The sequence below is a fragment of the Salmo salar genome, chromosome 11 (genome assembly GCF_965601325.2).
Source record: "Salmo salar chromosome 11, fSalSal1, whole genome shotgun sequence".
NCBI lineage: Eukaryota > Metazoa > Chordata > Actinopteri > Salmoniformes > Salmonidae > Salmo > Salmo salar.
Window position 1 is genome coordinate 54,237,501 of NC_138301.1, and position 27,500 is coordinate 54,265,000.

General features: G+C 45.8%; 2 protein-coding genes across 16 annotated transcripts in view; one reads left to right on the forward strand and one right to left on the reverse strand.

The window, feature by feature from the left end:
* Positions 1 to 3,181: 3,181 nt before the first annotated feature.
* LOC106562490 (uncharacterized) lies at positions 3,182 to 24,912 on the forward strand. Of its 2 annotated transcripts, none has more exons than XM_045689726.2 (6): positions 3,182 to 3,591; positions 7,813 to 8,559; positions 9,565 to 9,640; positions 11,161 to 11,239; positions 19,662 to 19,803; positions 21,522 to 24,912. In XM_045689726.2, exons 2-6 carry the CDS (start codon positions 7,834 to 7,836, stop codon positions 22,035 to 22,037), a joined length of 1,539 nt encoding a protein of 512 aa, XP_045545682.1. In that variant the 5' UTR covers positions 3,182 to 3,591; positions 7,813 to 7,833; the 3' UTR covers positions 22,038 to 24,912. The 2 variants fall into 2 exon arrangements, with proteins under 2 accessions (XP_045545682.1, XP_045545678.1); XM_045689722.2 differs by lacking the exon at positions 3,182 to 3,591 and adding an exon at positions 3,654 to 3,829.
* LOC106576577 (putative E3 ubiquitin-protein ligase HERC1) overlaps positions 24,899 to 27,500 on the reverse strand; it is a 198,479-nt gene continuing 195,877 nt past the window's right edge. For all 14 annotated transcript variants that reach the window (XM_082958015.1, XM_082958014.1, XM_082958024.1 and 11 more), the window contains 2 exons: positions 27,132 to 27,311; positions 24,899 to 25,822 (listed from right to left, as the gene is read on the reverse strand). In XM_082958015.1, the coding sequence (XP_082814141.1) occupies positions 25,637 to 25,822; positions 27,132 to 27,311 (366 nt within the window). In that variant the 3' untranslated portion in view covers positions 24,899 to 25,636. The remainder of the gene's footprint in view (positions 25,823 to 27,131; positions 27,312 to 27,500) is intronic.

Sequence of the window (27,500 nt, forward strand, 5' to 3'; positions counted from 1 at the left end):
TCTCCCTCTCTGTCCTCTCTCTCCCCTCTCTGTCCTCTCTCTCCCCTCTCTATCCTGCCTCTCTCCCTCTCTGTCCTGCTCTCTCCCTCTCTGTCCTGCCTCCCTCTCTATCCTGCCTCTCTCCTCTCTCCCCTCTCTATCCTGCCTCTCTCCCTCTCTGTCCTGCCTCTCCCCTCTCTGTCCTGCCTCTCCCCTCTCTATCCTGCCTCTCCCCTCTCTATCCTGCCTCTCTCCCTCTATATCCTGCCTCTCTCCCTCTCCCTCTCTGTCCTGCCTCTCCCCTCTCTATCCTGCCTCTCTCCCTCTATATCCTGCCTCTCTCCCTCTATATCCTGCCTCTCTCCCTCTCTGTCCTGCCTCTCTCCCTCTCTGTCCTGCCTCTCTCCCTCTCTGTCCTGCCTCTCTCCCTCTCTCTCCCTTCTCTATCCTGCCTCTCTCCTCTCTCCCCTCTCTATCCTGCCTCTCTCCCTCTCTGTCCTGCCATTGTGAATGTTAATTAACCATGATGTGTGAAATGTCAGTCTCTCATTGGCTGTTGCATTATGGGTAGTGGACAGGAAGTATGTTGCCTGGTAACAGCTGTATTTGAAGCTTCCTGTTTTATTCAGTATGTCCTTTTGTTGCGTTCTTATTTTGTTTAGGTAAATACTTCCGCAGGTTATCATATCGCTTGCTAATAAAAGACGCACTTTGGGCAACAACAAAGAAAACCCATCTACTTCGTCAGCCTCCTCACTGTTAAAACCCATCTACTTCGTCAGCCTCCTCACTGTTAAAACCCATCTACTTCGTCAGCCAATGTTAAAACCCAGCCGCTGGGTCTGGGTCAACCTCACAGTGTGGGTTGGAGTCACATTGAGTTACGCCTGACTGGGATTATTGTATATGGCACCAGAACCTCAGTCCTGTATTGCAGATGGAGTGACACGCAAACACCCATACCCACACCCACACCAACACCCACACACCCACACCCACACAACACCCACACACCCACACCCACCCACACCCACACCAACACCCACACACCCACACCCACACAACACCCACACACCCACACCCACACACACCAACACCCACACCCACACCCACACCAACACCCACACCCACACCCACACACACCCACACCAACACCCACACCCACACCAACACCCACACACACCCACACCCACACCCACACCAACACCCACACCCACACCAACACCCACACACACCCACACCCACACCCACCATGTGAAGTTAAACTGGTGAATCCTCCTGTGCTGTGAAGAAACCCCCCCTCTGTTTTTCTAAATGCCAGAGAACATCTGGTAGTGTGGCCACATGTCCTACTCTCTGTTATCTATCTGAGTCCTCAGAACCGTGTCACCACCACACCAAGTCCTTTCTGTGACAAACCAACACCACGATACCATCCAAGCTGTTGAATCACACAGATATCCTGCTGAAATCTGATATGTAGACCGTCATACGCTCCCTTCTACATCCACTCAGAGGAGAATGATGTCGCACTTTCTCAATGGGCTTTCTTTTAGAGATAGGGCCTGGGAAATGGGCTTTCTTTCAGAGATAGAGCATGGGGAAATGGGCTTTCTTTTAGAGATAGAGCCTGGGGAAATGGGCTTTCTTTTAGAGATAGAGCCTGGGGAAATGGGCTTTCTTTCAGAGATAGAGCATGGGGAAATGGGCTTTCTTTTAGAGATAGAGCCTGGGGAAATGGGCTTTCTTTCAGAGATAGGGCCTGGGAAAATGGGCTTTCTTTTAGAGATAGAGCCTGGGGAAATGGGCTTTCTTTCAGAGATAGAGCCTGGGAAATGGGCTTTCTTTCAGAGATAGAGCCTGGGGAAATGGGCTTTCTTTCAGAGATAGAGCCTGGGGAAATGGGCTTTCTTTCAGAGATAGAGCCTGGGGAAATGGGCTTTCTTTCAGAGATAGAGCCTGGGGAAATGGGCTTTCTTTCAGAGATAGAGCCTGGGGAAATGGGCTTTCTTTCAGAGATGGGGCCTGGGAAATGGGCTTTCTTTCAGAGATAGGGCCTGGGGAAATGGGCTTTCTTTCAGAGATAGGGCCTGGGGAATGGATTAAAAAGGGATAACTTTGATGAATAGCAAACAATCAAAATCTCTTTCTCCACAAAATGTACTGTAATGGTGTAGCTAACAGGATATGACATGCTCAACAAACTCTGCTTCTAGAAATTCAAGAAAGGCTGAGGAAACGCAAAGTCATTGTCGATCAACCAGATCACCTATCTGCTGCCTTGTCCCCCACTGCCTTGGCAGTCTGTCGGTCTATCAATCAGATCTCCTATCTGCTGCCTTGTCCCCCACTGCCTTGGCAGTCTGTCAGTCTATCAATCAGATCTCCTATCTGCTGCCTTGTCCCCCACTGCCTTGGCAGTCTGTCGCTCGATCAACCAGATCACCCAGCTGCTGCCTTGTCCCCCACTGCCTCGGCAGTCTGTCGCTCTATCAACCAGATCACCTATCTGCTGCCTTGTCCCCCACTGCCTCGGCAGTCTGTCACTCTATCAACCAGATCTCCTATCTGCTGCCTTGTCCCCCACTGCCTCGGCAGTCTGTCGCTCTACCAACCAGATCTCATATCTGCTGCCTTGTCCCCCACTGCCTTGGCAGTCTGTCGCTCGATCAACCAGATCACCTATCTGCTGCCTTGTCTGTGTCTATTCAGTCTGTGGATTCTCAAAATAACATTATGATTTCAAATATAAGAGCCTGTTTTACACTATTGTTTAAGAGACATTATCTAATCTAACTGAATGTGTGATATTGTTGCGCTCAACAACAAAACATCTATATTTTGCACACAAAAAAAGAAAGAAAAGGTCCTGAATTGCTTTTTGTGAACACATTTTCTACAGAAAAATGGCTATGTATGTTCCAATTTGAGAATATCTTTCCTTTTTTATTTATTTGACAGTTTATACGGATTTAGCCTGTGTTGTAATCCGGATGACAATAGTTACGTCAATAGTGACGAAGGTCTCAACTGTCAACAGCATGTTGTAACGTTTGTTTTATGACGGCGTTATGAAGGCGTTTTTGCAATTTACCAAACAGATAAAATAGTCTCTCAGCGGGCTATAGTTATATACCTTATATCTTAGTTCTATACAAACATTATATACAATAGAAATAAAGGCTATTGGTTTCAAAGGAAATAATTGAATTGAAAACCCCTCATCTGTGGACCGATCTGGAGTCAGCTCGAAGTTAATTCTGTTATTTCTTACTACCACGAAAGTGTTCCGCGTGACCACGTGCTTTGATCATTTCCATTTGATGTAAATATGTAAGCTGTTCTCGCCTATCGCCTTACGTCGGGCCTCTATCGCAATGTCTATTTGTCAGATATTGTAGCGAAAAGCACAAATCGGAGAGCCCAGTTTGTTTATACCCGCCCTCTCAGACACGTTGCCGTAGGAGAGGCTGCACGGGGTGTCCGTTACTCCATCACGACATTCACCGCATCCCTACACCGACCTGGGGGGGAGCCCAGCCATGAGCCCAGGGTCCTGATCTCACCGCTCATAGCAGACCCCGGGGGAAGCCGCTATAGTCACTTGTTCCGGTAAGTCAGGACGCTATGAGACCCTGTGTCACGGCAGATGAGCGCACTGGCGCTGACATAAGCGACGAGGCTGGACTGATCTAGAAAACACACGTGTTGTACAGCCCACTACAAGAGTTGGATGATAAACCTAGTAGTCTTCTGTTTTCATCCATTTGCTTTTGGACTAGAACAAGCTTTCATTGTACAATAGTTTGTCACATATCTTGTCGGAGAGGTTGTGGAACTAATGTGTGAGGTGAGAGTGTTATTTCTGCGTGTGGTGACGCGTCCAGGGTTGCGCTCAGAGGAATTAATACATAGTATCGACTTGGGTGGCGACTATTCTTTCATTCATGTTGGTCACATTGTAGCAATGTTTCTACACTATTTTATCTGGGCAAATTAGATTTAAACCGAGTTGTCTTTGTCTATGAATGTGTAATAGACTATACCGTTTATTAAGTCTTAAATAATTTGAACTGCTCTAATATAAATTGCCAATAGAACTGGAATAGAATTAGATGTGTATAGGTGTGTTTTCTTGTCGGTGTCCGGTGTTTAATGTACATGTGAATTAGCAAGTAAAAAACAATGTGTTGTCGGCGGTGTTGGGCTTTTCTTTATTACGTAATGTTAGACAGTGATCCTTTACGGACGGATTTGTAGATATACTTTATCCAGACAGGCCACGATCTATGTACAGGATCTATTCTATCGTTTCTGTGGATTGACTTGATATCGATGGATCAGTACGAGCTGTATCCTGGGCATTGGTTTACCTTGATATTCAAGCATAACTCCCACTGTTTATTCCATTGTAAAATTTTAGAGTAGGGACAAGTCGATAGTATCTGTGTTGCCCAGTGAAGGCATTTCACCTTAGGCATGTGTAGAAGCATTTTACATTAAAAGGACTCTCGACTTCCGTTAAGACATCAACATAATATTCACTAGCATTACAAACATAATTACGCCTTCATAACCATTTTATAACACGTGCTTTTATACAGATGAATTTGTTCAGAATGCTCCAGCCAGGATACTATTCTGTTATCAGTGACCAGTATAATTCCCATTGGCTTTGCCTGAAAACCATTTTAACCTGGATAACCACAATGGTGTAATATATTTATCTGTCTGTTAGAGCTGGTCCCTCCAAGGAAGTGGATTCTGAATGTATCTGGGTCTGAAATGTGGGTTTTAGGAGAAATGTAGGAACAAATGTAGAAGGACATGCATGTGTTTTCGTTATTCGCAGAGAGAGAGAGAGAACAGTAAACATCTTACATAATAACCTGCTAGAATTATATAATAAAGTGCCCTGTGTAATGATTTGGAAAGCTTGTGTCCCATAAAGTCATATAACTCGCCTATTTTGTGTACTAACCTAACCTTTGCTTTAATTTAATGGCATAACGCATGTTAAACACGTGGAAGTTGGTGGTTTCCTATATGAATCACAGGACCGGTTTCCCAGAGCAAGAGGAAACCTAGTCATTGAGATTTTCCCGAAAATCTACCAAGTTTCTATACTGGGAATAATTTATATTTATCCCGAGAGTCCCGGGGAATACCGCAACAACAAAAAATCGGAAGTGCTTATTTAAAGGGTTTAAAACCAAGATATGGTCACGATGCCAGGGTTTCTCCACAAATAAGATTGTTGCTGCGCCACTATGTAAAGATTTCACAGCAAGTGAAAGTGATATTTAGTGTTAGAGTAACTTTGATTGCCAATGATATAGTTGTAACTTGCGGCCGTTGATAAAATCCGAGCTTTAACAGATTCCTGAATAGATTGAAGGCGTTTCAGCAGTAGGCCTGTGAGGCTGTCACACAGCGCACCCCGGGTATGCTGGACCGTTGGCGAATCATACAAACCTTGTCATGGCAATCAAACAAAAGTCAGGTGACCAAAGTTGCTAAACTTGCTAGATAACCTCCAACGAGTTACAGAATATCTCCTATTTGGCTATATCGAGTTGATGATTATACAGAGAGGCCTACAGATCAGTTCACGAATAACGGGAGGTGAAGAGAGGACGTTTGTTTGGGTTAAATATCAACGTATCTTAACAGGGACCAACTATGTAACAAAACATAAATACATCTATGTCTACCAGACAGCTACTGTCATACTGTTTGTTGATCACATATTCTATAACCGAAGCTGTCATATGGGCACCAAGCCGACACAGCGCAGAGACGTGGCTTAAATGTTATAGGGGTATTTTGACATGCGAAAACGAGACGTACTTTGATAATGTAACCTACAGATACCAGAATACAGTTAGGAATGTTCATAGGAGACAGGAGTCAGGATTTTGGTTGGTTTCAGTGGGTTGGGAAGATAGGAAAATAACCTCGTCTCTATATATACAAGGCCACTACGAGTCAATAGATAAATAATACTATAGATTTAGGCTACATTATTGCATGCTGAATGTTTCTGATCAGTGATCGATGAGCAAACGAATACATGAGCTGTACCACTTCTACTTGTCCAGTCAGAGATCAATTAACCAAATATACAGACAGAGATTCAATGAAACAAAATCACATCGATTGATTATCAGACACGTCACAGGCTTTTTGATCGGGAGGAGGAACAGGCTGAAGAGCAAAATCTACTGGTATAACATGCTAGTAGACTGTCCTGATCAGCTAATAAAGGAACACACTAGACTAAAGCTGATTATTAGCACTCACCTCAATTTAGATAAAATGTCACCTGCCTAATTGTTACCAAATACCAAAAGGAGATACAATGAAAACCAAAATCTGACATTGACTGATTCACACCCCTCTTGTTTGAGAGACAATTTAGCAGGTTTAAATATTATTTCTTGCAATTTTACACATTTTGTCATGGGGGTGCAAGGAAAATGTTGCCGTTTTAAAGCACATTTTCTTTCAATTCTATACATTTAGACAAATGTAATGTGTATTCTAAAAAACTACAACAATATCTATGGGCTAAAAAAAGTGAATAAAAAGAGTGACATGGGCTGATTCATCTGGCCATTCCTGACTAGTTATAAATATCTCTCTAATGTGTACAATGACTAACATGACAAGAGGAACTGATGATGTAATACCCAGTTTAGAAATGTCACCTTGTACATTCTACTATTAGAACTTTCACGACTAAGTTTAAAGCTGGACTGAGTTGCTTAAATATATATATATATATTTTACGAAACTCGCACCCCGCCTAGTTTATTTTTAACCCTTACATTCAACAAATTAAAAAGTGTTTTTCTCTTTCCCATGAACTAGGTTTTCTACATTATACATTGTGTTGCAGGTGCATAATAATGTACTGTATATTGTGTTGCAGGTGTGTGATAATGTACTGTATATTGTGTTGCAGGTGTGATAATAATGTACTGTACATTGTGTTGCAGGTGTGTGATAATAATGTACTGTATATTGTGTTGCAGGTGCATAATAATGTACTGTATATTGTGTTGCAGGTGTGATAATAATGTACTGTACATTGTGTTGCAGGTGTGTGATAATAATGTACTGTATATTGTGTTGCAGGTGTGTGATAATGTACTGTACATTGTGTTGCAGGTGCATAATAATGTACTGTATATTGTGTTGCAGGTGTGTGATAATGTACTGTACATTGTGTTTCAGGTGTGTGATAATGTACTGTATATTGTGTTGCAGCTGTGTGATAATGTACTGTACATTGTGTTGTAGGTGTGTGATAATGTACTGTATATTGTGTTGCAGCTGCGTGATAATGTACTGTATATTGTGTTGCAGGTGTGTGATAATGTACTGTATATTGTGTTGCAGGTGCATAATAATGTACTGTACATTGTGTTGCAGGTGTGTGATAATGTACTGTATATTGTGTTGCAGGTGCATAATAATGTACTGTATATTGTGTTGCAGGTGTGTGATAATGTACTGTATATTGTGTTGCAGGTGCATAATAATGTACTGTATATTGTGTTGCAGCTGTGTGATAATGTACTGTACATTGTGTTGTAGGTGTGTGATAATGTACTGTATATTGTGTTGCAGCTGTGTGATAATGTACTGTATATTGTGTTGCAGGTGTGTGATAATGTACTGTATATTGTGTTGCAGGTGCATAATAATGTACTGTACATTGTGTTGCAGATGTGTGATAATGTACTGTATATTGTGTTGCAGGTGCATAATAATGTACTGTATATTGTGTTGCAGGTGTGTGATAATGTACTGTATATTGTGTTGCAGGTGTGTGATGCTCTCCAGTGGATGAGAGCCCGTAGGCCTGCTATCCGGTGGAGGATGTCTGCGTCGGACTCTGATTACTCAATAGACTACCTGGCCAGTGACAGTGAGGATAATGACAACGACAGTGGCGTGGGACTGAGCCCCGACGGACACACAGTCGACAGTGCCAGGACGGCACCTTCATCCTCCTTACCCCCACCCTCATCATCATCATCATCATTAAGGGACTCTCCCAGTAACACTGACTGTGGTTCTTCTAAGGACGGGATCTCCAGGCTAAACAGGAATTCCAACCATGAGGACCCCCATAGGCTGAGCAGTGAAACGGGAGATTTCGGGGACTCTGGCCTCAGTAGGGATGGGGACAGTGATAACTCCAACGATGCTGACCCTCGACTGAGCAGGGACAGAGATTCTAGTTGTGGTGGCACCCCTCCAGCCACCTACGAGGGGGTCCGCTGCCCCAGTGAGACCCAGGGATATAGCTGGCCCACTGAGGCCAGTGAGACCCAGGAATATAGTCCTACTGTGTATGGCCAGCAGCAGCAGAGACTGTCATGGAGCCCGACGTCCTCCTCTCAAGCCTGGGATAGAAGCAGTAGACAGAGTGGCACTGGGAAGCCTGGGCAGGGCAGGAAGAGGGCACACAGCCATGGATGGCATCCTGGAGACCAGTATGAAGGCTGTAGGAACAGAGACACACCAAAACCTGGGGAGCCTGAGAAGGATCAGCTGTTTGCCCAGAAGGTGAAGGGTCACCACATGCAGTAGATCCTATAAATTCTACATGTCATTCTAGAGGGTCGCCCTGCCTATAAGACCCGTTATAAGACATGGGTCACACAGCCCAAATGCCACCCGATTCCCTGGACAGTGCACTACACCCTATCGGTCCTGGTCAAAAGTAGTGTACAAGTAAGGGTGTAGTGCACTAGTACACTACTATGGGCGCTCAAAACAAAACAAAGAGCACTATGAATGGAACAAGGTGATAATGTGTAGCTTTAGGTAGAATATATGGCAATAAAATATGTAATTAATAGAAGAAGATATGGCTAGACAACACTAGTTGTTTTAATCAGAAGATATGGCTATAACACTAGTTGTTTTAATCAGAAGATACGGCTATAACACTAGTTGTTTTAATCAGAAGATATGGCTAGACAACACTAGTTGTTTTAATCAGAAGATACGGCTATAACACTAGTTGTTTTAATCAGAAGATATGGCTAGACAACACTAGTTGTTTTAATCAGAAGATATGGCTATAATGCTAGTTGCTCTAAAGTTAAGGTTTGCCTATAATGCTAGTTGCTAACCCCCCAGTATTCATGTTATATAGCTAGATAATACTAGTTGCTAATGCTAACCCCCCAGTATTCATGTTATATAGCTAGAGAATGCTAGTTGTTAATGCTAACACCCCAGTATTCATGTTATATAGCTAGAGAATACTAGTTGCTAATGCTAACCCCCAGTATTCATGTTATATAGCTAGAGAATACTAATTGCTAATGCTAATCCCCCAGTATTCATGTTATATAGCTAGAGAATACTAGTTGCTAATGCTAACCCCCAGTATTCATGTTATATAGCTAGAGAATACTAGTTGCTAATGATAACCCATCACTGTGTATGTTGTTGTTTTATTCCATGACCTTATTTTCTGAATAACTGTCATATGTAAATATTGTGTTGTTCCTGGAAGCTGTTGCCGTAGTGATAACCAAAAGATACCTGTGTTGTCCTCAGTGTGTGGAGCTCCAGCGTTACCTCCATCCCCTGTCTTCCATCCTGAGAGGCCTGCGCTCTGGGAGGTACTCAGAACGTGAGTGAGTCGTCTAATCTCCAAGAACTCATTTAACCCCTCAATCCTCCCCGTACTATACCCTACACACACACACACACACACACACACACACACATACACATACACACACACACACACACACACACACACACACACACACACACACACACACACACACACACACACACACACACACACACACACACACAGCTTTTCTGAATGGTGTGTGTGTGTGTGTGGTGCGTCACTACAGATCACTACTATAGATAGCCGAAGGCTCATCAGTCATGCTGACTAGGCTGCTGCTGCAGATCCACTGAATGGGAAACATCCTGTTGTCATGCCCTCATGTGTTATTCATACAAGTCACATTGTTTCTTTCACTATAGGCAAAGAGCCACTTTACATACTTGGTAACGTGACATAAACACATTACAGCCATGTTGCTTCACGATAGCAGCCGTCATTTACGATACAATTGAGTAAAGCTATTCTGTTTTACAGGAGTACATCAGTATAAGGAAGGAATAAAATGTAGTTTAAGGTACACAGTACAATTGTTAAATTACAAAGGGGCAGCAGCAGCAGCGGAAGCATAAGGAGGAAGGATCAAAGCATAGAACAGAGACAGTGATCTGATCTCCAGTCCTTTTAACCTGAGAGAGAGAGGGAAAGAGACAGACAGACAGAGAGACATAGAGAGGTAGAGAGAGAGAGAGAGAGAGAGAGGTAGAGAGAGAGCTAGACAGAGGTAGAGAGCACACTGCCCACAAAATGAGGTGGAAACTGAGCTGCACTTCCTAACCTCCTGCCCAATGTATGACCATATTAGAGACACATATTTTCCTCAGATTACACAGTGGGCCAGGTTAGGTAGATATTGTAGAGCTACAGAGTGCTAGGGGTTAGTAGGCCAGGTTAGGTAGATATTGTAGAGCTACAGAGTGCTAGGGGTTAGTGGGCCAGGTTAGGTACATATTGTAGAGCTACAGAGTGCTAGGGGTTAGTGGGCCAGGTTAGGTAGATATTGTAGAGCTACAGAGTGCTAGGGGTTAGTGGGCCAGGTTAGGTAGATATTGTAGAGCTACAGAGTGCTAGGGGTTAGTGGGCCAGGTTAGGTAGATATTGTAGAGCTACAGAGTGCTAGGGGTTAGTGGGCCAGGTTAGGTAGATATTGTAGAGCTACAGAGTGCTAGGGGTTAGTGGGCCAGGTTAGGTAGATATTGTAGAGCTACAGAGTGCTAGGGGTTAGTGGGCCAGGTTAGGTAGATATTGTAGCGCTACAGAGTGCTAGGGGTTAGTGGGCCAGGTTAGGTACATATTGTAGCGCTACAGAGTGCTAGGGGTTAGTGGATCAGATCAGGAAGTGGCGTCACAGTTACACCAGGGTTTCTCAACCTCTTTTCTTGAACCAAGGACAGATATTTTAAATAGGTAGCTTAGAAAACCAGCAGTTCTTTCAAACTCATATTCTCTCTCTGGTGGCCTTGCTCATGATAACTTTTCCCTGTCTGTCCGTCTGTCCGTCTGTCTCCCAGGTCTTAGCAGTTTCCAGGAGAGCGTTGCTATGGACCGGATCCAGAGAATAATGGGAGTCCTCCAGAACCCAAACATGGGGTAAATATCCCCTCTCCTCCTCTCTCCGTCTCTGTCCCCAACTCTCACCACAAGGAAAATTAACTAGAGCCCGGAGTTTACAGCCAGAGTACATTAGTTCTGGTCTACTGTCTGTTCTCCTCTCCCTCCCTACAGTAGTTCCTGTCTGTTCTCCTCTCCCTCCCTGCAGTAGTTCATGTCTGTTCTCCTCTCCCTCCCTGCAGTAGTTCATGTCTGTTCTCCTCTCCCTCCCTGCAGTAGTTCCTGTCTGTTCTCCTCTACAATAGTTCCTGTCTGTTCTCCTCTCCCTCCTCTACAGTAGTTCCTGTCTGTTCTCCTCTCCCTCCCTGCAGTAGTTCATGTCTGTTCTCCTCTACAGTAGTTCCTGTCTGTTCTCCTCTCCCTCCTCTACAGTAGTTCATGTCTGTTCTCCTCTCCCTCCTCTACAGTAGTTCCTGTCTGTTCTCCTCTCCCTCCCTACAGTAGTTCATGTCTGTTCTCCTCTCCCTCCCTACAGTAGTTCCTGTCTGTTCTCCTCTCCCTCCCTGCAGTAGTTCCTGTCTGTTCTCCTCTCCCTCCCTACAGTAGTTCCTGTCTGTTCTCCTCTCCCTCCCTGCAGTAGTTCCTGTCTGTTCTCCTCTCCCTCCCTGCAGTAGTTCCTGTCTGTTCTCCTCTCCCTCCCTGCAGTAGTTCCTGTCTGTTCTCCTCTCCCTCCCTGCAGTAGTTCCTGTCTGTTCTCCTCTCCCTCCCTACAGTAGTTCCTGTCTGTTCTCCTCTCCCTCCTCTACAGTAGTTCATGTCTGTTCTCCTCTCCCTCCTCTGCAGTAGTTCCTGTCTGTTCTCCTCTCCCTCCTCTACAGTAGTTCCTGTGTGTTCTCCTCTCCCTCCCTACAGTAGTTCCTGTCTGTTCTCCTCTCCCTCCCTGCAGTAGTTCCTGTCTGTTCTCCTCTCCCTCCCTGCAGTAGTTCCTGTCTGTTCTCCTCTCCCTCCCTGCAGTAGTTCATGTCTGTTCTCCTCTCCCTCCTCTACAGTAGTTCCTGTCTGTTCTCCTCTCCCTCCCTACAGTAGTTCCTGTCTGTTCTCCTCTCCCTCCCTACAGTAGTTCCTGTCTGCTCTCCTCTCCCTCCTCTACAGTAGTTCATGTCTGTTCTCCTCTCCCTCCCTACAGTAGTTCCTGTCTGTTCTCCTCTCCCTCCTCTACAGTAGTTCATGTCTGTTCTCCTCTCCCTCCCTACAGTAGTTCCTGTCTGTTCTCCTCTCCCTCCCTACAGTAGTTCCTGTCTGTTCTCCTCTCCCTCCTCTACAGTAGTTCCTGTCTGTTCTCCTCTCCCTCCTCTACAGTAGTTCCTGTCTGTTCTCCTCTCCCTCCCTACAGTAGTTCCTGTCTGCTCTCCTCTCCCTCCTCTACAGTAGTTCATGTCTGTTCTCCTCTCCCTCCTCTACAGTAGTTCCTGTCTGTTCTCCTCTCCCTCCCTGCAGTAGTTCATGTCTGTTCTCCTCTCCCTCCTCTACAGTAGTTCCTGTCTGTTCTCCTCTCCCTCCCTGCAGTAGTTCCTGTCTGTTCTCCTCTCCCTCCTCTACAGTAGTTCCTGTCTGTTCTCCTCTCCCTCCCTACAGTAGTTCCTGTCTGTTCTCCTCTCCCTCCCTGCAGTAGTTCCTGTCTGTTCTCCTCTCCCTCCTCTACAGTAGTTCCCGTCTGTTCTCCTCTCCCTCCTCTACAGTAGTTCATGTCTGTTCTCCTCTCCCTCCTCTACAGTAGTTCCTGTCTGTTCTCCTCTCCCTCCCTGCAGTAGTTCATGTCTGTTCTCCTCTCCCTCCTCTACAGTAGTTCCTGTCTGTTCTCCTCTCCCTCCCTGCAGTAGTTCCTGTCTGTTCTCCTCTCCCTCCTCTACAGTAGTTCCTGTCTGTTCTCCTCTCCCTCCCTGCAGTAGTTCCTGTCTGTTCTCCTCTCCCTCCTCTACAGTAGTTCCCGTCTGTTCTCCTCTCCCTCCTCTACAGTAGTTCATGTCTGTTCTCCTCTCCCTCCTCTACAGTAGTTCCTGTCTGTTCTCCTCTCCCTCCCTGCAGTAGTTCCTGTCTGTTCTCCTCTCCCTCCTCTACAGTAGTTCCTGTCTGTTCTCCTCTCCCTCCCTACAGTAGTTTATGTCTGTTCTCCTCTCCCTCCCTGCAGTAGTTCCTGTCTGTTCTCCTCTCCCTCCCTGCAGTAGTTCATGTCTGTTCTCCTCTCCCTCCCTGCAGTAGTTCCTGTCTGTTCTCCTCTCCCTCCTCTACAGTAGTTCATGTCTGTTCTCCTCTCCCTCCTCTACAGTAGTTCCTGTCTGTTCTCCTCTCCCTCTCTACAGTAGTTCATGTCTGTTCTCCTCTACAGTAGTTCCTGTCTGTTCTCCTCTCCCTCCCTGCAGTAGTTCCTGTCTGTTCTCCTCTCCCTCCTCTACAGTAGTTCCTGTCTGTTTTCCTCTCCCTCCCTACAGTAGTTCCTGTATGTTCTCCTCTCCCTTCCTGCAGTAGTTCCTGTCTGTTCTCCTCTCCCTCCCTACAGTAGTTCCTGTCTGTTCTCCTCTCCCTCCCTGCAGTAGTTCATGTCTGTTCTCCTCTCCCTCCTCTACAGTAGTTCCTGTCTGTTCTCCTCTCCCTCCTCTACAGTAGTTCCTGTCTGTTCTCCTCTCCCTCCCTGCAGTAGTTCCTGTCTGTTCTCCTCTCCCTCCCTACAGTAGTTCCTGTCTGTTCTCCTCTCCCTCCCTGCAGTAGTTCCTGTCTGTTCTCCTCTCCCTCCCTGCAGTAGTTAATGTCTGTTCTCCTCTCCCTCCTCTACAGTAGTTCCTGTCTGTTCTCCTCTCCCTCCCTGCAGTAGTTCCTGTCTGTTCTCCTCTCCCTCCCTGCAGTAGTTCCTGTCTGTTCTCCTCTCCCTCCCTGCAGTAGTTCCTGTCTGTTCTCCTCTCCCTCCTCTACAGTAGTTCATGTCTGTTCTCCTCTCCCTCTCTACAGTAGTTCATGTCTGTTCTCCTTTCCCTCCCTGCAGTAGTTCATGTCTGTTCTCCTCTCCCTCCTCTCCTCTCCCTCCCTACAGTAGTTCCTGTCTGTTCTCCTCTCCCTCCCTGCAGTAGTTCATGTCTGTTCTCCTCTCCCTCCTCTACAGTAGTTCATGTCTGTTCTCCTCTCCCTCCTCTACAGTAGTTCCTGTCTGTTCTCCTCTCCCTCCCTACAGTAGTTCCTGTCTGTTCACCTCTCCCTCCCTGCAGTAGTTCCTGTCTGTTCTCCTCTCCCTCCTCTAAAGTAGTTCATGTCTGTTCTCCTCTACAGTAGTTCCTGTCTGTTCACCTCTCCCTCCCTACAGTAGTTCCTGTCTGTTCTCCTCTCCCTCCTCTACAGTCGTTCCTGTCTGTTCTCCTCTACAGTAGTTCCTGTCTGTTCTCCTCTCCCTCCCTGCAGTAGTTCATGTCAGCTTTCTATTGGAGGGGAAAAGCTCCCCAAAATGGTTCATTAAGTAGTGCACTATAAGGGAATAGGGTGCTATTTGGGATACAGCCTATTGTTCCATGTCTCAGTATTCATTGGAAGAGTAGTTTCCAGGCGGTTAGTTTAGTTAGTTAGTTATCTTTATGTGTGTTATAGTGACTGGGAAACAGCAGTTAGTTAGTTAGTTAACTTTATGTGTGTTATAGTGACTGGGAAACAGCAGGCTGTTAGTTAGTTAGTTAGTTATCTTTATGTGTGTTATAGTGACTGGGAAACAGCAGGCAGTTAGTTAGTTAGTTAGTTAGTTAGTTAGTTAGTTAGTTAGTTAGTTAGTTAGTTAGTTAGTTATCTTTATGTGTGTTATAGTGACTGGGAAACAGCAGTTAGTTAGTTAGTTAGTTATCTTTACGTGTGTTATAGTGACTGGGAAACAGCAGGCAGTTAGTTAGTTAGTTAGTTAGTTATCTTTATGTGTGTTATAGTGACTGGGAGACAGCAGGCTGTTAGTTAGTTAGTTAGTTATCTTTATGTGTGTTATAGTGACTGGGAAACAGCAGGCAGTTAGTTAGTTAGTTAGTTAGTTATCTTTATGTGTTTTATAGTGACTGGGAAACAGCAGGCAGTTAGTTAGTTAGTTAGTTAGTTATCTTTATGTGTTTTATAGTGACTGGGAAACAGCAGGCAGTTAGTTAGTTAGTTATCTTTATGTGTGTTATAGTGACTGGGAAACAGCAGGCAGTTAATTAGTTAGTTAGTTATCTTTATGTGTGTTATAGTGACTGGGAAACAGCAGGCAGTTAGTTAGTTAGTTAGTTAGTTATCTTTATGTGTGTTATAGTGACTGGGAAACAGCAGGCTGTTAGTTAGTTAGTTATCTTTATGTGTGTTATAGTGACTGGGAAACAGCAGGCAGTTAGTTAGTTAGTTAGTTAGTTAGTTAGTTATCTTTATGTGTGTTATAGTGACTGGGAGACAGCAGGCTGTTAGTTAGTTAGTTAGTTATCTTTATGTGTGTTATAGTGACTGGGAAACAGCAGGCAGTTAGTTAGTTAGTTAGTTAGTTAGTTAGTTAGTTAGTTAGTTATCTTTATGTGTTTTATAGTGACTGGGAAACAGCAGGCAGTTAGTTAGTTAGTTATCTTTATGTGTGTTATAGTGACTGGGAAACAGCAGGCAGGCAGTTAGTTAGTTAGTTAGTTAGTTAGTTAGTTAGTTAGTTAGTTAGTTATCTTTATGTGTGTTATAGTGACTGGGAAACAGCAGGCTGTTAGTTAGTTAGTTATCTTTATGTGTGTTATAGTGACTGGGAAACAGCAGGCAGTTAATTAGTTAGTTAGTTAGTTATGTTTATGTGTGTTATAGTGACTGGGAAACAGCAGGCAGTTAGTTAGTTAGTTAGTTAGTTATCGTTATGTGTGTTATAGTGACTGGGAAACAGTAGGCTGTTAGTTAGTTAGTTATCTTTATGTGTGTTATAGTGACTGGGAAAGAGCGGGCAGTTAGTTAGTTAGTTAGTTAGTTAGTTAGTTAGTTAGTTATCGTTATGTGTGTTATAGTGACTGGGAAACAGCAGGCTGTTAGTTAGTTAGTTATCTTTATGTGTGTGATCTGTTCTGTGGAAACTAAGGTGTTGGCACCTCAAAGCTGGTTTGGCTGGATAATACTTGATTCTCTGTTAACAGAGGTAGAGACGGGTGTGAAATCCATCAGTACTGTACATTCTGTGAGATTAGAGAAAGTCCAGCCTTTGTCAGAACACCACTGGTCACCCAGAAGATATTGGGATGAGATACTACAACCTCTACCATAGGAGACTACAAATTCTATCAAATGTATTATAAAGCCCCTTTGACATTGTCACAAAGTGCTTTCTGGGTAGATACCCAGACTAAAAGACCAAAGAGAAAGCGATGCACAAGCACAGTGGCTAGGGAAAACTAGTTACCTAGAGGAACCAGCTACAGACAGTCTCGGTTTTAGTCAGCTGGCTGGTACCTGTGGTACCTGTGGTGGAGTCACCAACTATTAACACGTCCCTGTGGCTCAGTTGGTAGAGCATGGTGTTTGCAACGCCAGGGTTGTGGGTTCGATTCCCACGGGGGGGGGGGGGCAGTACAGAGAAGAAAAAAAAAAATGTATGAAATGAGATGAAATGAAATGTATGCATTCACTACTGTAAGTCGCTCTGGATAAGAGCATCTGCTAAATGACTAAAATGTAAAATGTAAATGATGCTAACGGGACTTTAACCCACTGTTGTATGGACAGGGGTTTAATCTGTATGTGATGCTAATGGGACTTTAACCCACTGTTCTGTGGTCAGGGGTGTAATCTGTATGATGCTAACGGGACTTTAACCCACTGTTATGTGGACAGGGGTGTAATCTGTATGATGCTAACGGGACTTTAACCCACTGTTATGTGGACAGGGGTGTAATCTGTATGATGCTAACGGGACTTTAACCCACTGTTATGTGGACAGGGGTGTAATCTGTATGTGATGCTAACAGGGGTGTAATGCTAGCAGGGGTGTAATCTGTATGTGTGTGAGGAGGAATCAGACCACATGCAGAGCAGCTCACAACAGGTGACTCATTATGGAACCCAGAATAATCTGAACCCACTACAGAGAGGAGGAGAGGAGGAGGGAAGGGGAGGCAGATGAGAGGAGGAGGAAGAGGAGAGGAGGGAAGGGGAGGCAGATGAGAGGAGGAGGGAAGGGGAGGCAGATCAGAGGAGGAAGAGGGGGGAGGAGAAGGATGAATAGAAATGAATAGGCAAGACGAAAGAGATAGATGGGGGAGGAGGTGTTGCTGAAACAGTGTTAAATTCCACTGGCTGCTTAAAGCAGCAGAGCACACACACACACACACACACACACACACACACACACACACACACACACACACTGAGCGAGGACACTACGGGGCGATGGATAGGCAGTCGAATGGCCTCGGGGCTTACTGGCTATTTATAGCGGTGAATGGAAGGAACAGGGCCCTCCCTCCCTCCCTCGCTCGCTCCCTGCCACGTGTGGACATGTAGCGTGTGTGACTGACTGTACAGCAGCATAGCTGCTCAGACACTCAAGCAGGCAGCAAGCAGGCAGCACACAGCATCACGTCTTGTCCTGTAGAGGTAAACATACCCAGGTCAGAGACAGAATGCACTGTACAGATACGATCAGTGGAGGTTTGGAACGTACACAGACATAACAATATGCTGAACCTGTGGTACATTTATCACCAACTCTCACTCTGTTTGCCTCCCAAATGGCACCCTGGACAAAAGTAGTGCCCTATATAGGGAATATGGCTCTGGTCTATAGTAATACCACTATATAGGGAATAGGGCTCTGGTCTATAGTAATACCACTATATAGGGAATAGGGCTCTGGTCTATAGTAGTACCACTATATAGGGAATAGGGCTCTGGTCTATAGTAGTACCACTATATAGGGAATAGGGCTCTGGTCTATAGTAGTACCACTATATAGGGAATAGGGCTCTGGTCTATAGTAGTAACACTATATAGGGAATAGGGCTCTGGTCTATAGTAGTACCACTATATAGGGAATAGGGCTCTGGTCTATAGTAGTACCACTATATAGGGAATATGGCTCTGGTCTATAGTAGTACCACTATATAGGGAATAGGGCTCTGGTCTATAGTAATACCACTATATAGGGAATAGGACTCTGGTCTATAGTAGTACCACTATATAGGGAATAGGGCTCTGGTCTATAGTAGTACCACTATATAGGGAATAGGGCTCTGGTCTATAGTAGTACCACTATATAGGGAATAGGGCTCTGGTCTATAGTAGTACCACTATATAGGGAATAGGGCTCTGGTCTATAGTAGTACCACTATATAGGGAATAGGGCTCTGGTCTATAGTAGTGCCACTATATAGGGAATAGGGCTCTGGTCTATAGTAGTACCACTATATAGGGAATAGGGCTCTGGTCTATAGTAGTACCACTATATAGGGAATAGGGCTCTGGTCTATAGTAATACCACTATATAGGGAATAGGACTCTGGTCTATAGTAGTACCACTATATAGGGAATAGGGCTCTGGTCTATAGTAGTACCACTATATAGGGAATAGGGCTCTGGTCTATAGTAGTACCACTATATAGGGAATAGGGCTCTGGTCTATAGTAGTGTACTATATAGGGAATAGGGCTCTGGTCTATAGTAGTGTACTAGAACCCAGTTCTATTATCTGTTCTGTGTTCTAAACCCTGTTGTGTTATCTGTTCTGTGTTCTAAACCCTATTCTATTATCTGTACTGTGTTCTAAACCCTGTTTTGTTATCTGTTCTGTGTTCTAAACCCTGTTCTCTTCTCTGTTCTAAACCTTGTTCTATTCTCTGTTCTGTGTTCTAAACCCTGTTCTGTTATTTGTTCTGTGTTCTAAACCTTGTTCTCTTCTCTGTTCTGTGTTCTAAACCCTGTTCTGTTATTTGTTCTGTGTTCTAAACCCTGTTCTCTTCTCTGTTCTGTGTTCTAAACCCTGTTCTGTTATCTCTTCTGTGTTCTAAACCCTGTTATCTTCTCTGTTCTAAACCTTGTTCTATTCCTTGTTCCGTGTTCTAAACCCTGTTCTCTTCTCTGTTCTGTGTTCTAAACCCTGTTCTGTTATCTGCTCTGTGTTCTGAACCCTGTTCTCTTCTCTGTTCTGTGTTCTAAACCCTGTTCTGTTATCTGTTCTGTGTTCTAAACCCTGTTCTCTTCTCTGTTCTGTGTTCTAACCCTGTTCTGTTATCTGTTCTGAACCCTGTTCTGTGTTCTAAACCCTGTTCTGTTATCTGTTCTGTGTTCTAAACCCTGTTCTGTTGTCTGTTCTGTGTTCTAAACCCTGTTCTATTCTCTTTTTCTGTGTTCTAAACCCTGTTCTATTATGTGTTCTGTGTCCTGAATCCTGTTCTGTTGTCTGTTCTGTGTTGTAAACCCTGTTCTATTATGTGTTCTGTGTTTGTAGTGAGCGCTATGTCAGTGTCATCCTGAAGATGGAAGCGATGCTCCATAGCTGGTTTCCTCAAGTCAGAGCCCGCCGAGACCCAGACCCAGACCAGCACAATGACAGCCAGGAAGAGCACCACACTCCAGCTACGAGACACAAGGTAAAGGTCTTTAACAGTGAGCTGTGATGAAAGACTGTTGGGAGCTCTGTTCTAGTATTCACACCAGCATACCACTTAGAATGGTAGAATGCATGTCCACAACACTGCTACACTGTACAACACTACCATTCCATTTACAATGCATGTCCACAACACTGCTACACTGTACAACACTACCATTCCATTTACAATGCATGTCCACAACGATCACTTATTCTATGTGGTAGCTACGCTAGTAGGAAGACAGGAGAGCAGCCACTTTCAGCGCAGTTTGGAACGCAACCCTACAGGTAGGAGTTGAGGGAGGAAGGGAGGAAGGGAGGAGAGGAGCCCAACATATCCATTATCCTGAGAATAGCAGGAAGAGGAAAGAGCAGGTTTTACAATCTATCTCTACAGGAGAGGAATTATAGAGGTGTCATTTTCCATAAGACAATGGACTGAGAACAACAGAGGAATGTAGAGGACAGGTAGAGGTCTGGAAGAGGAGGAGAGAAGGGAGGAGGAGTAGAGGGAGGAGGAGAGAAGGGAGGAGGAGAGAAGGGAGGAGGAGTAGAGAGAGGAGGAGAGACGGGAGGAGGAGTAGAGAGAGGAGGAGAGAAGGGAGGAGGAGTAGAGGGAGGAGGAGAGAAGGGAGTAGGAGTAGAGGGAGGAGGAGAGAAGGGAGGAGGAGAGAAGGGAGGAGGAGTAGAGGGAGGAGGAGAGAAGGGAGTAGGAGTAGAGGGAGGAGGAGTAGAGAGAGGAGGAGAGAAGGGAGGAGGAGAGAAGGGAGGAGGAGTAGAGGGAGGAGGAGAGAAGGGAGTAGGAGTAGAGGGAGGAGGAGAGAAGGGAGGAGGAGTAGAGGGAGGAGGAGAGAGGGAGGAGGAGAGAAGGGAGGAGGGGTAGCGGGAGTAGGAGAGAAGGGAGGAGGAGAGAAGGGAGAAGGAGTAGAAGAGAAGGGAGGAGGAGAGAAGGGAGGAGGAGTGAAGGGAGGAGGAGTAGAGGGAGGAGGAGAGAAGGGAGGAGGAGTAGAGGGAGGAGGAGAGAAGGGAGGAGGAGTAGAGGGAGGAGGAGAGAAGGGAGGAGGAGAGAAGGGAGGAGGAGTAGAGAGAGGAGGAGAGAAGGGAGGAGGAGTAGAGGGAGTAGGAGAGAAGGGAGGAGGAGAGGGAGGAGGAGAGAAGGGAGGAGGAGAGAAGGGAGGAGGAGTAGAGGGAGGAGGAGTAGAGGGAGTAGGAGAGAAGGGAGGAGGAGAGAAGGGAGGAGGAGTAGAGGGAGGAGGAGTAGAGAGAGGAGGAGAGAAGGGAGGAGGAGTAGAGGGAGGAGGAGTAGAGGGAGTAGGAGAGAAGGGAGGAGGAGAGAAGGGAGGAGGAGTAGAGGGAGTAGGAGAGAAGGGAGGAAAGAGGGCGGAGGAGAGAAGGGAGGAGGAGGAAGTTAAGAAGTAGGAGAGAAGGAAAAACAAGGTTCCTCATTTTCCCCTCTCGTGCCAGACTGACTGTGTTCTGTTTGTTCTGTTCTCACCCTCAGAAGATGTTAGACAACTGAAGTTATGATGTAATCACTAGATACTCTGGAGTCTAGAATTCCATTAGAAAGCAGGAGACAGAATTATACTCAGTCAGGATGTCATGTCGTCTCTTAAGGAAGAATGGCAGAATGCTATTCTACTCTTCTTTGTAGTCAGTTGTTCATGGTGGACAAAGGGATACAAACCCAACCTATTCCATTCTGACTCTCCACAGCAATACCATGCCCCAGCCCACCCACCACCTCCAGCCTCTCCTCCCGTCATCTCCCCCCCAGAGGGTGACCACCACCCAGCCCTGCGAGCCTCCGACGGACCTCTACCTGGCTCCTTCCCCTACTCCTTTGCCACTCATCTCAAATGCCTCCACACTGCCCCCATCCGCTCCTCCAAGACAGAGACAGAGACAGAGACAGCCCAGCAAGAGCCACCAGGCCTGGGCAGACCCTCCACCGCCTGCTCCCTGGGATCCAACCGTCCAGCCGAGGACCAGGAACAGACCCAAGACGACGCCGTCTCCTCCAGCACTGACCCCCAGGGGAGCCCTATGGACCCCCACCTCCAGACCCAGCCCTACAGAGTCAGACCCCGAGCCCACCGACGAGGGCCTCCGTCGGGGAAGATCAGCTCGCCCTGCCTGGAGAGGCTGCTCCAGTCCAAGGAGAGCATCATCGCACCCAGAAACACGGGAGGTAATGTTCCTGATGGTGGTGAGGAGAGCAGCCGGTCGTAACAGCTGGACCCAGAAACACGGGAGGTGATGGTCCTGGTGGTGGTGAGGAGAGCAGCCGGTCGTAACAGCTGGACCCAGAAACACGGGAGGTAATGTTCCTGATGGTGGTGAGGAGAGCAGCCGGTCGTAACAGCTGGACCCAGAAACACGGGAGGTGATGGTCCTGGTGGTGGTGAGGAGAGCAGCCGGTCGTAACAGCTGGACCCAGAAACACGGGAGGTGATGGTCCTGGTGGTGGTGAGGAGAGCAGCCGGTTGTAACAGCTGGACCCAGAAACACGGGAGGTGATGGTCCTGGTCGTGGTGAGGAGAGCAGCCGGTCATAACAGCTGGACCCAGACATGGTCCACGGAGGAGATAAGGACTGATCTGGGAACAGAGTTAACCCAGGAGAGACAGAGCTGTATCTTTCCACAACAGGCTCTCCAATACAGCAGAGGGCAAAGGTCGCTGTCTGGGCGGGACGCGACAGTGGCTGTCCCTTTAAGAGCTGTGCGTCATGTGATCCATAATGTGATCCATCATGTGATCATACTATCTGCAGTAAGACACTGAGACATGGACGAGAGGAGATAGAACAAACAAAACCAAGGTTAGTCTGTCTGTCCTCAAAATAACAAACAAATCTAACCTTGGTTTTGTTTGTTAGAGAGAGAGAGAGAGGAGTAAAACAGAAAGGGTGTTGGGTGAAGGAGAGGAACACCAGTCTCCATGTTATCTTGAGGACAGACAGAGAGAGAGACAGAGAGAGAGACTATGAAGACAGAGAGAGACAGAGAGAGAGACTATGAAGACAGAGACAGACAGAGAGAGAGACTATGAAGACAGAGAGAGAGAGAGACTATGAAGACAGAGAGAGACTATGAAGACAGAGAGAGACAGAGAGAGAGACTATGAAGACAGAGAGAGACACAGAGAGAGACTATGAAGACAGAGAGAGAGAGAGAGAGACTATGAAGACACAGAGAGAGAGAGAGAGAGAGAGAGAGAGAGAGACTATGAAGACAGACAGACAGAGAGAGAGACTATGAAGACAGAGAGACTATGAAGACAGAGAGAGACAGAGAGAGAGAGACAGAGACTATGAAGACAGAGACAGAGAGAGACAGAGAGAGACTATGAAGACAGAGAGAGACAGAGAGACTATGAAGACAGAGAGACAGAGAGAGACAGAGAGAGAGACTATGAAGACAGAGACAGACAGAGAGAGAGACTATGAAGACAGAGAGAGACTATGAAGACAGAGAGAGACACAGAGAGAGACTATGAAGACAGAGAGAGAGAGAGAGAGACTATGAAGACAGAGAGAGACACAGAGAGAGACTATGAAGACAGAGAGAGAGAGAGAGAGACTATGAAGACAGAGAGAGAGAGAGAGAGAGAGAGAGAGAGAGAGAGAGAGAGACTATGAAGACAGACAGACAGAGAGAGAGACTATGAAGACAGAGAGACTATGAAGACAGAGAGAGACAGAGAGAGAGAGACAGAGACTATGAAGACAGAGACAGAGAGAGACAGAGAGAGAGACACAGAGAGAGACTATGAAGACAGAGAGAGAGAGAGAGAGACTATGAAGACAGAGAGAGACAGAGAGACTATGAAGACAGAGAGACAGAGAGAGAGACAGAGAGAGAGACTATGAAGACAGAGACAGACAGAGAGAGAGACTATGAAGACAGAGAGAGACTATGAAGACAGAGAGAGACTATGAAGACAGAGAGAGACAGAGAGAGAGACAGAGACTATGAAGACAGAGAGAGACAGACAGAGAGAGAGACAGAGACAGAGTCTTCCACAGAGAGCAGGGAAAATACAACAGCCCCAGTACCTCCTACCAGTCATTTCCTGTTCTATCCAGTTAACCATTACCTCTGATAATCCTTCTACACACCAGATAATGGCTGCGTCCCAAATGGTGCCATCTGGGATGAAGTCAATGTGGGAATCATATCTGACACCAGATACCATGTGATGTAAACAACAATATCTGACTTCACACCAGATACTATATACCATGTGATGTAAACAACAATATCTGATTTCACACCAGATACTAGATACCATGTGATGTAAACAACAATATCTGATTTCACACCAGATACTAGATACCATGTGATGTAAACAACAATATCTGATTTCACACCAGATACCATGTGATGTAAACAACAATATCTGATTTCACACCAGATACTAGATACCATGTGATGTAAACAACAATATCTGATTTCACACCAGATACTAGATACCATGTGATGTAAACAACAATATCTGACAACAGATACTAGATACCATGTGATGTAAACAACAATATCTGATTTCACACCAGATACTAGATACCATGTGATGTAAACAACAATATCTGACAACAGATACTAGATACCATGTGATGTAAACAACAATATCTGATTTCACACCAGATACTATATACCATGTGATGTAAACAACAATATCTGACAACAGATACTAGACACCATGTGATGTAAACAACAATATCTGATTCTAAACTGGTTCATGTGTGAACAACAATATCTGATTCTAAACTGGTTCATGTGTGAACAACATACACATTGTTGAACAATGTCTTCTGACTCAAACGATGGAAAGGAGTTTTCCTTTGTGTAAATATTTTTGGACAATGTTCAAGGTTTATTTACTTTACCTCCCTAAAAGGTGGCCTTTTGTGACATTTTATACTTAATAAAAAGAAATGTGATGATATTTGTTTTCTGCGAAACAAAGTGTTCTCCATAATGTTTTGTATTATAATTGTAATATTAGGATTTCATGTTGGTTTAATGGTTTGTAATTTCTAAATCGACCACTTCCAAGACCCCACTATTGATCACAGAATAAACTAACAAGTCCGTTCTGAAGCATTTTATTGAGTTTTTTTTGTTCCTGCTTTAGGAAACCCGGCATAGGCAATTTAAAAATGAAAACAAAAATAAATATGGATATTTATGTAAAACATTTTTCTAATGAAACATTATACACAATGTACAACATCATTTTTTTTCTTCACTTGGGGTGAATGAATACTCTATACACATTTTCCCAAAGACTAAATAAATGTACCTCCATGATAAAAAAAATGAAATGAAGCGATGAAAAAAGAAACAAAATAATAATAATAATACTCAATGAACTGCTTCTGTTTTTTTAATTGCTTTAAAAAACGTACTAATAAAACCACAAGATGAAAAATAAAAACATTGAATCAAATCCATCCATTATGTCTAATGTGTTGAGAGTAGTAGAGCAACATGGAATATAATGGTGTGTTCAGTAGTGACCCGACCTTCTGTACAGGTCACTTAACGCTCTCTGTTGTTGCTGTAGATGAACCTTCCCTTCTGGGTTTCTGCTGTGTGACGCTCTGTGAGAGGAGAGGACAGTCTTTATTCCATCCAGGCCGCTCTTTCCTGGGTCTCTGCTGTGTGACGCTCTGTGAGAGGAGAGGACAGTCTTTATTCCGTCCAGGCCCGCTCTTTCCTGGGTCTCGGTGTGTGTGTGTGTGTGTGTGCGTGCGCGCGCGTGGTGAGGGTCTGTGAAAGTGTGTTGTTTTGACGGTGCATCCGGTTCTGGGTAGACTGTGGTTGGTCAGTAGTCCGTGTCCGAGCCCTCGGCGTTGTCTACGTTGCGTGACAGCATGTAGTTGTCCATGTCGATGGAGCGACAGTTGTTGATGGCGTAGCGGAGTCTCTCTGACATCACCGTCTGGCTGGAGTAAGGAGGCAGACGTAGCTGGAAGAAACACGTCTGGGAGGTCGGCAGGCTGTCATACGGCTGAGAGGGGGGGGAGAGAGAGAGAGAGAGAGAGAGAGAGAGAGAGAGAGACAGAGAGCGGGGGCAGAGACAGAGAGAGAGAGAGAGAGAGAGAGAGAGAGAGAGAGAGGGAGAAAGAGAGAGAGAGAGAGAGGAACAAAGAGAGAGAGAGAGAGAGAGACAGAGAGAGAGAGAGAGAGGAGGTGGAACAGAGAGAGAGAGGGGGGTGGAAGAGACAGAGACAGAGAGACAGAGACAGAGAGAGAAGGGGAGGGCAGAGAGCGAGAGCGGGGGCAGAGAGAGAGAGAGACAGAGAGAGGGGAAGGAACAAAGACAGAGAGAGGAACACAGAGAGAGGGGAAGGAACAGAGTGAGAGAGAGGGTCAGTATAAAGATCTAGGTACATGTCTGGCTGTAGTCAGGAGACTGACCCAGCTGGTAGAAACTCGTCTGGGAGGTCAGCAGCCAGTCATAACCCCTTCAAACCAAGATGAAAACCCACCAACTTGTTTTTCACCTTTTCTTTATTTCTGAAAGGTTTATTTCTCAAAGCCTACACTTTTATTTCACCAACCGACCTAGTCATCATTGTTGTAAAGTTGGTCCTATGGCTGAGTTTAATGTAGTCGTAATGATGCTCATTGGCATTTAGCCTGGGGGAACGCACGCTGGCATTTAGCCTGGGGGAAACGCACGCTGGCATTTAGCCTGGGGGAACGCACGCTGGCATTTAGCCTGGGGGAACGCACGCTGGCATTTAGCCTGGGGGAACGCACGCTGGCATTTAGCCTGGGGGAAACGCACGCTGGCATTTAGCCTGGGGAAACGCACGCTGGCATTTAGCCTGGGGGAACGCACGCTGGCATTTAGCCTGGGGGAACGCACGCTGGCATTTAGCCTGGGGGAACGCACGCTGGCATTTAGCCTGGGGGAAACGCACGCTGGCATTTAGCCTGGGGAAACGCACGCTGGCATTTAGCCTGGGGGAACGCACGCTGGCATTTAGCCTGGGGGAACGCACGCTGGCATTTAGCCTGGGGGAACGCACGCTGGCATTTAGCCTGGGGGAAACGCACGCTGGCATTTAGCCTGGGGAAACGCACGCTGGCATTTAGCCTGGGGGAAACGCACGCTGGCATTTAGCCTGGGGGAACGCACGCTGGCATTTAGCCTGGGGGAAACGCACGCTGGCATTTAGCCTGGGGGAACGCACGCTGGCATTTAGCCTGGGGGAACGCACGCTGGCATTTAGCCTGGGGGAACGCACCAGTGTGTGTGTGTGTGTGTGTGTGTGTGTGTGTGTGTGTGTTGGCAGCGGTGTTTGTCTTACCCTGTCCACCTTCATAATCTGGAACCTCTGGGAGATGTCAGCTGTGTTGGCGGGGAGCCTGGAGCGTCCTGAGACAAAGCGCATGAACAGCACCCTCTCCTCGTTGGAGAAGTCCTCTAGGGTCTGCCAGAACCACTGGACCTGGGTGTGATGCTCTTCTACCTCACGGTACCGCACAACCTGGGATTAATACAGCCATTACCTCACGGTACCACACTACCTGGAATTAATACAGCCATTACCTCACGGTACTGCACTACCTGTAATTAATACAGCCATTACCTCACGGTACCACACTACCTGGAATTAATACAGACATTACCTCACGGTACCGCACTACCTGTAATTAATACAGCCATTACCTCACGG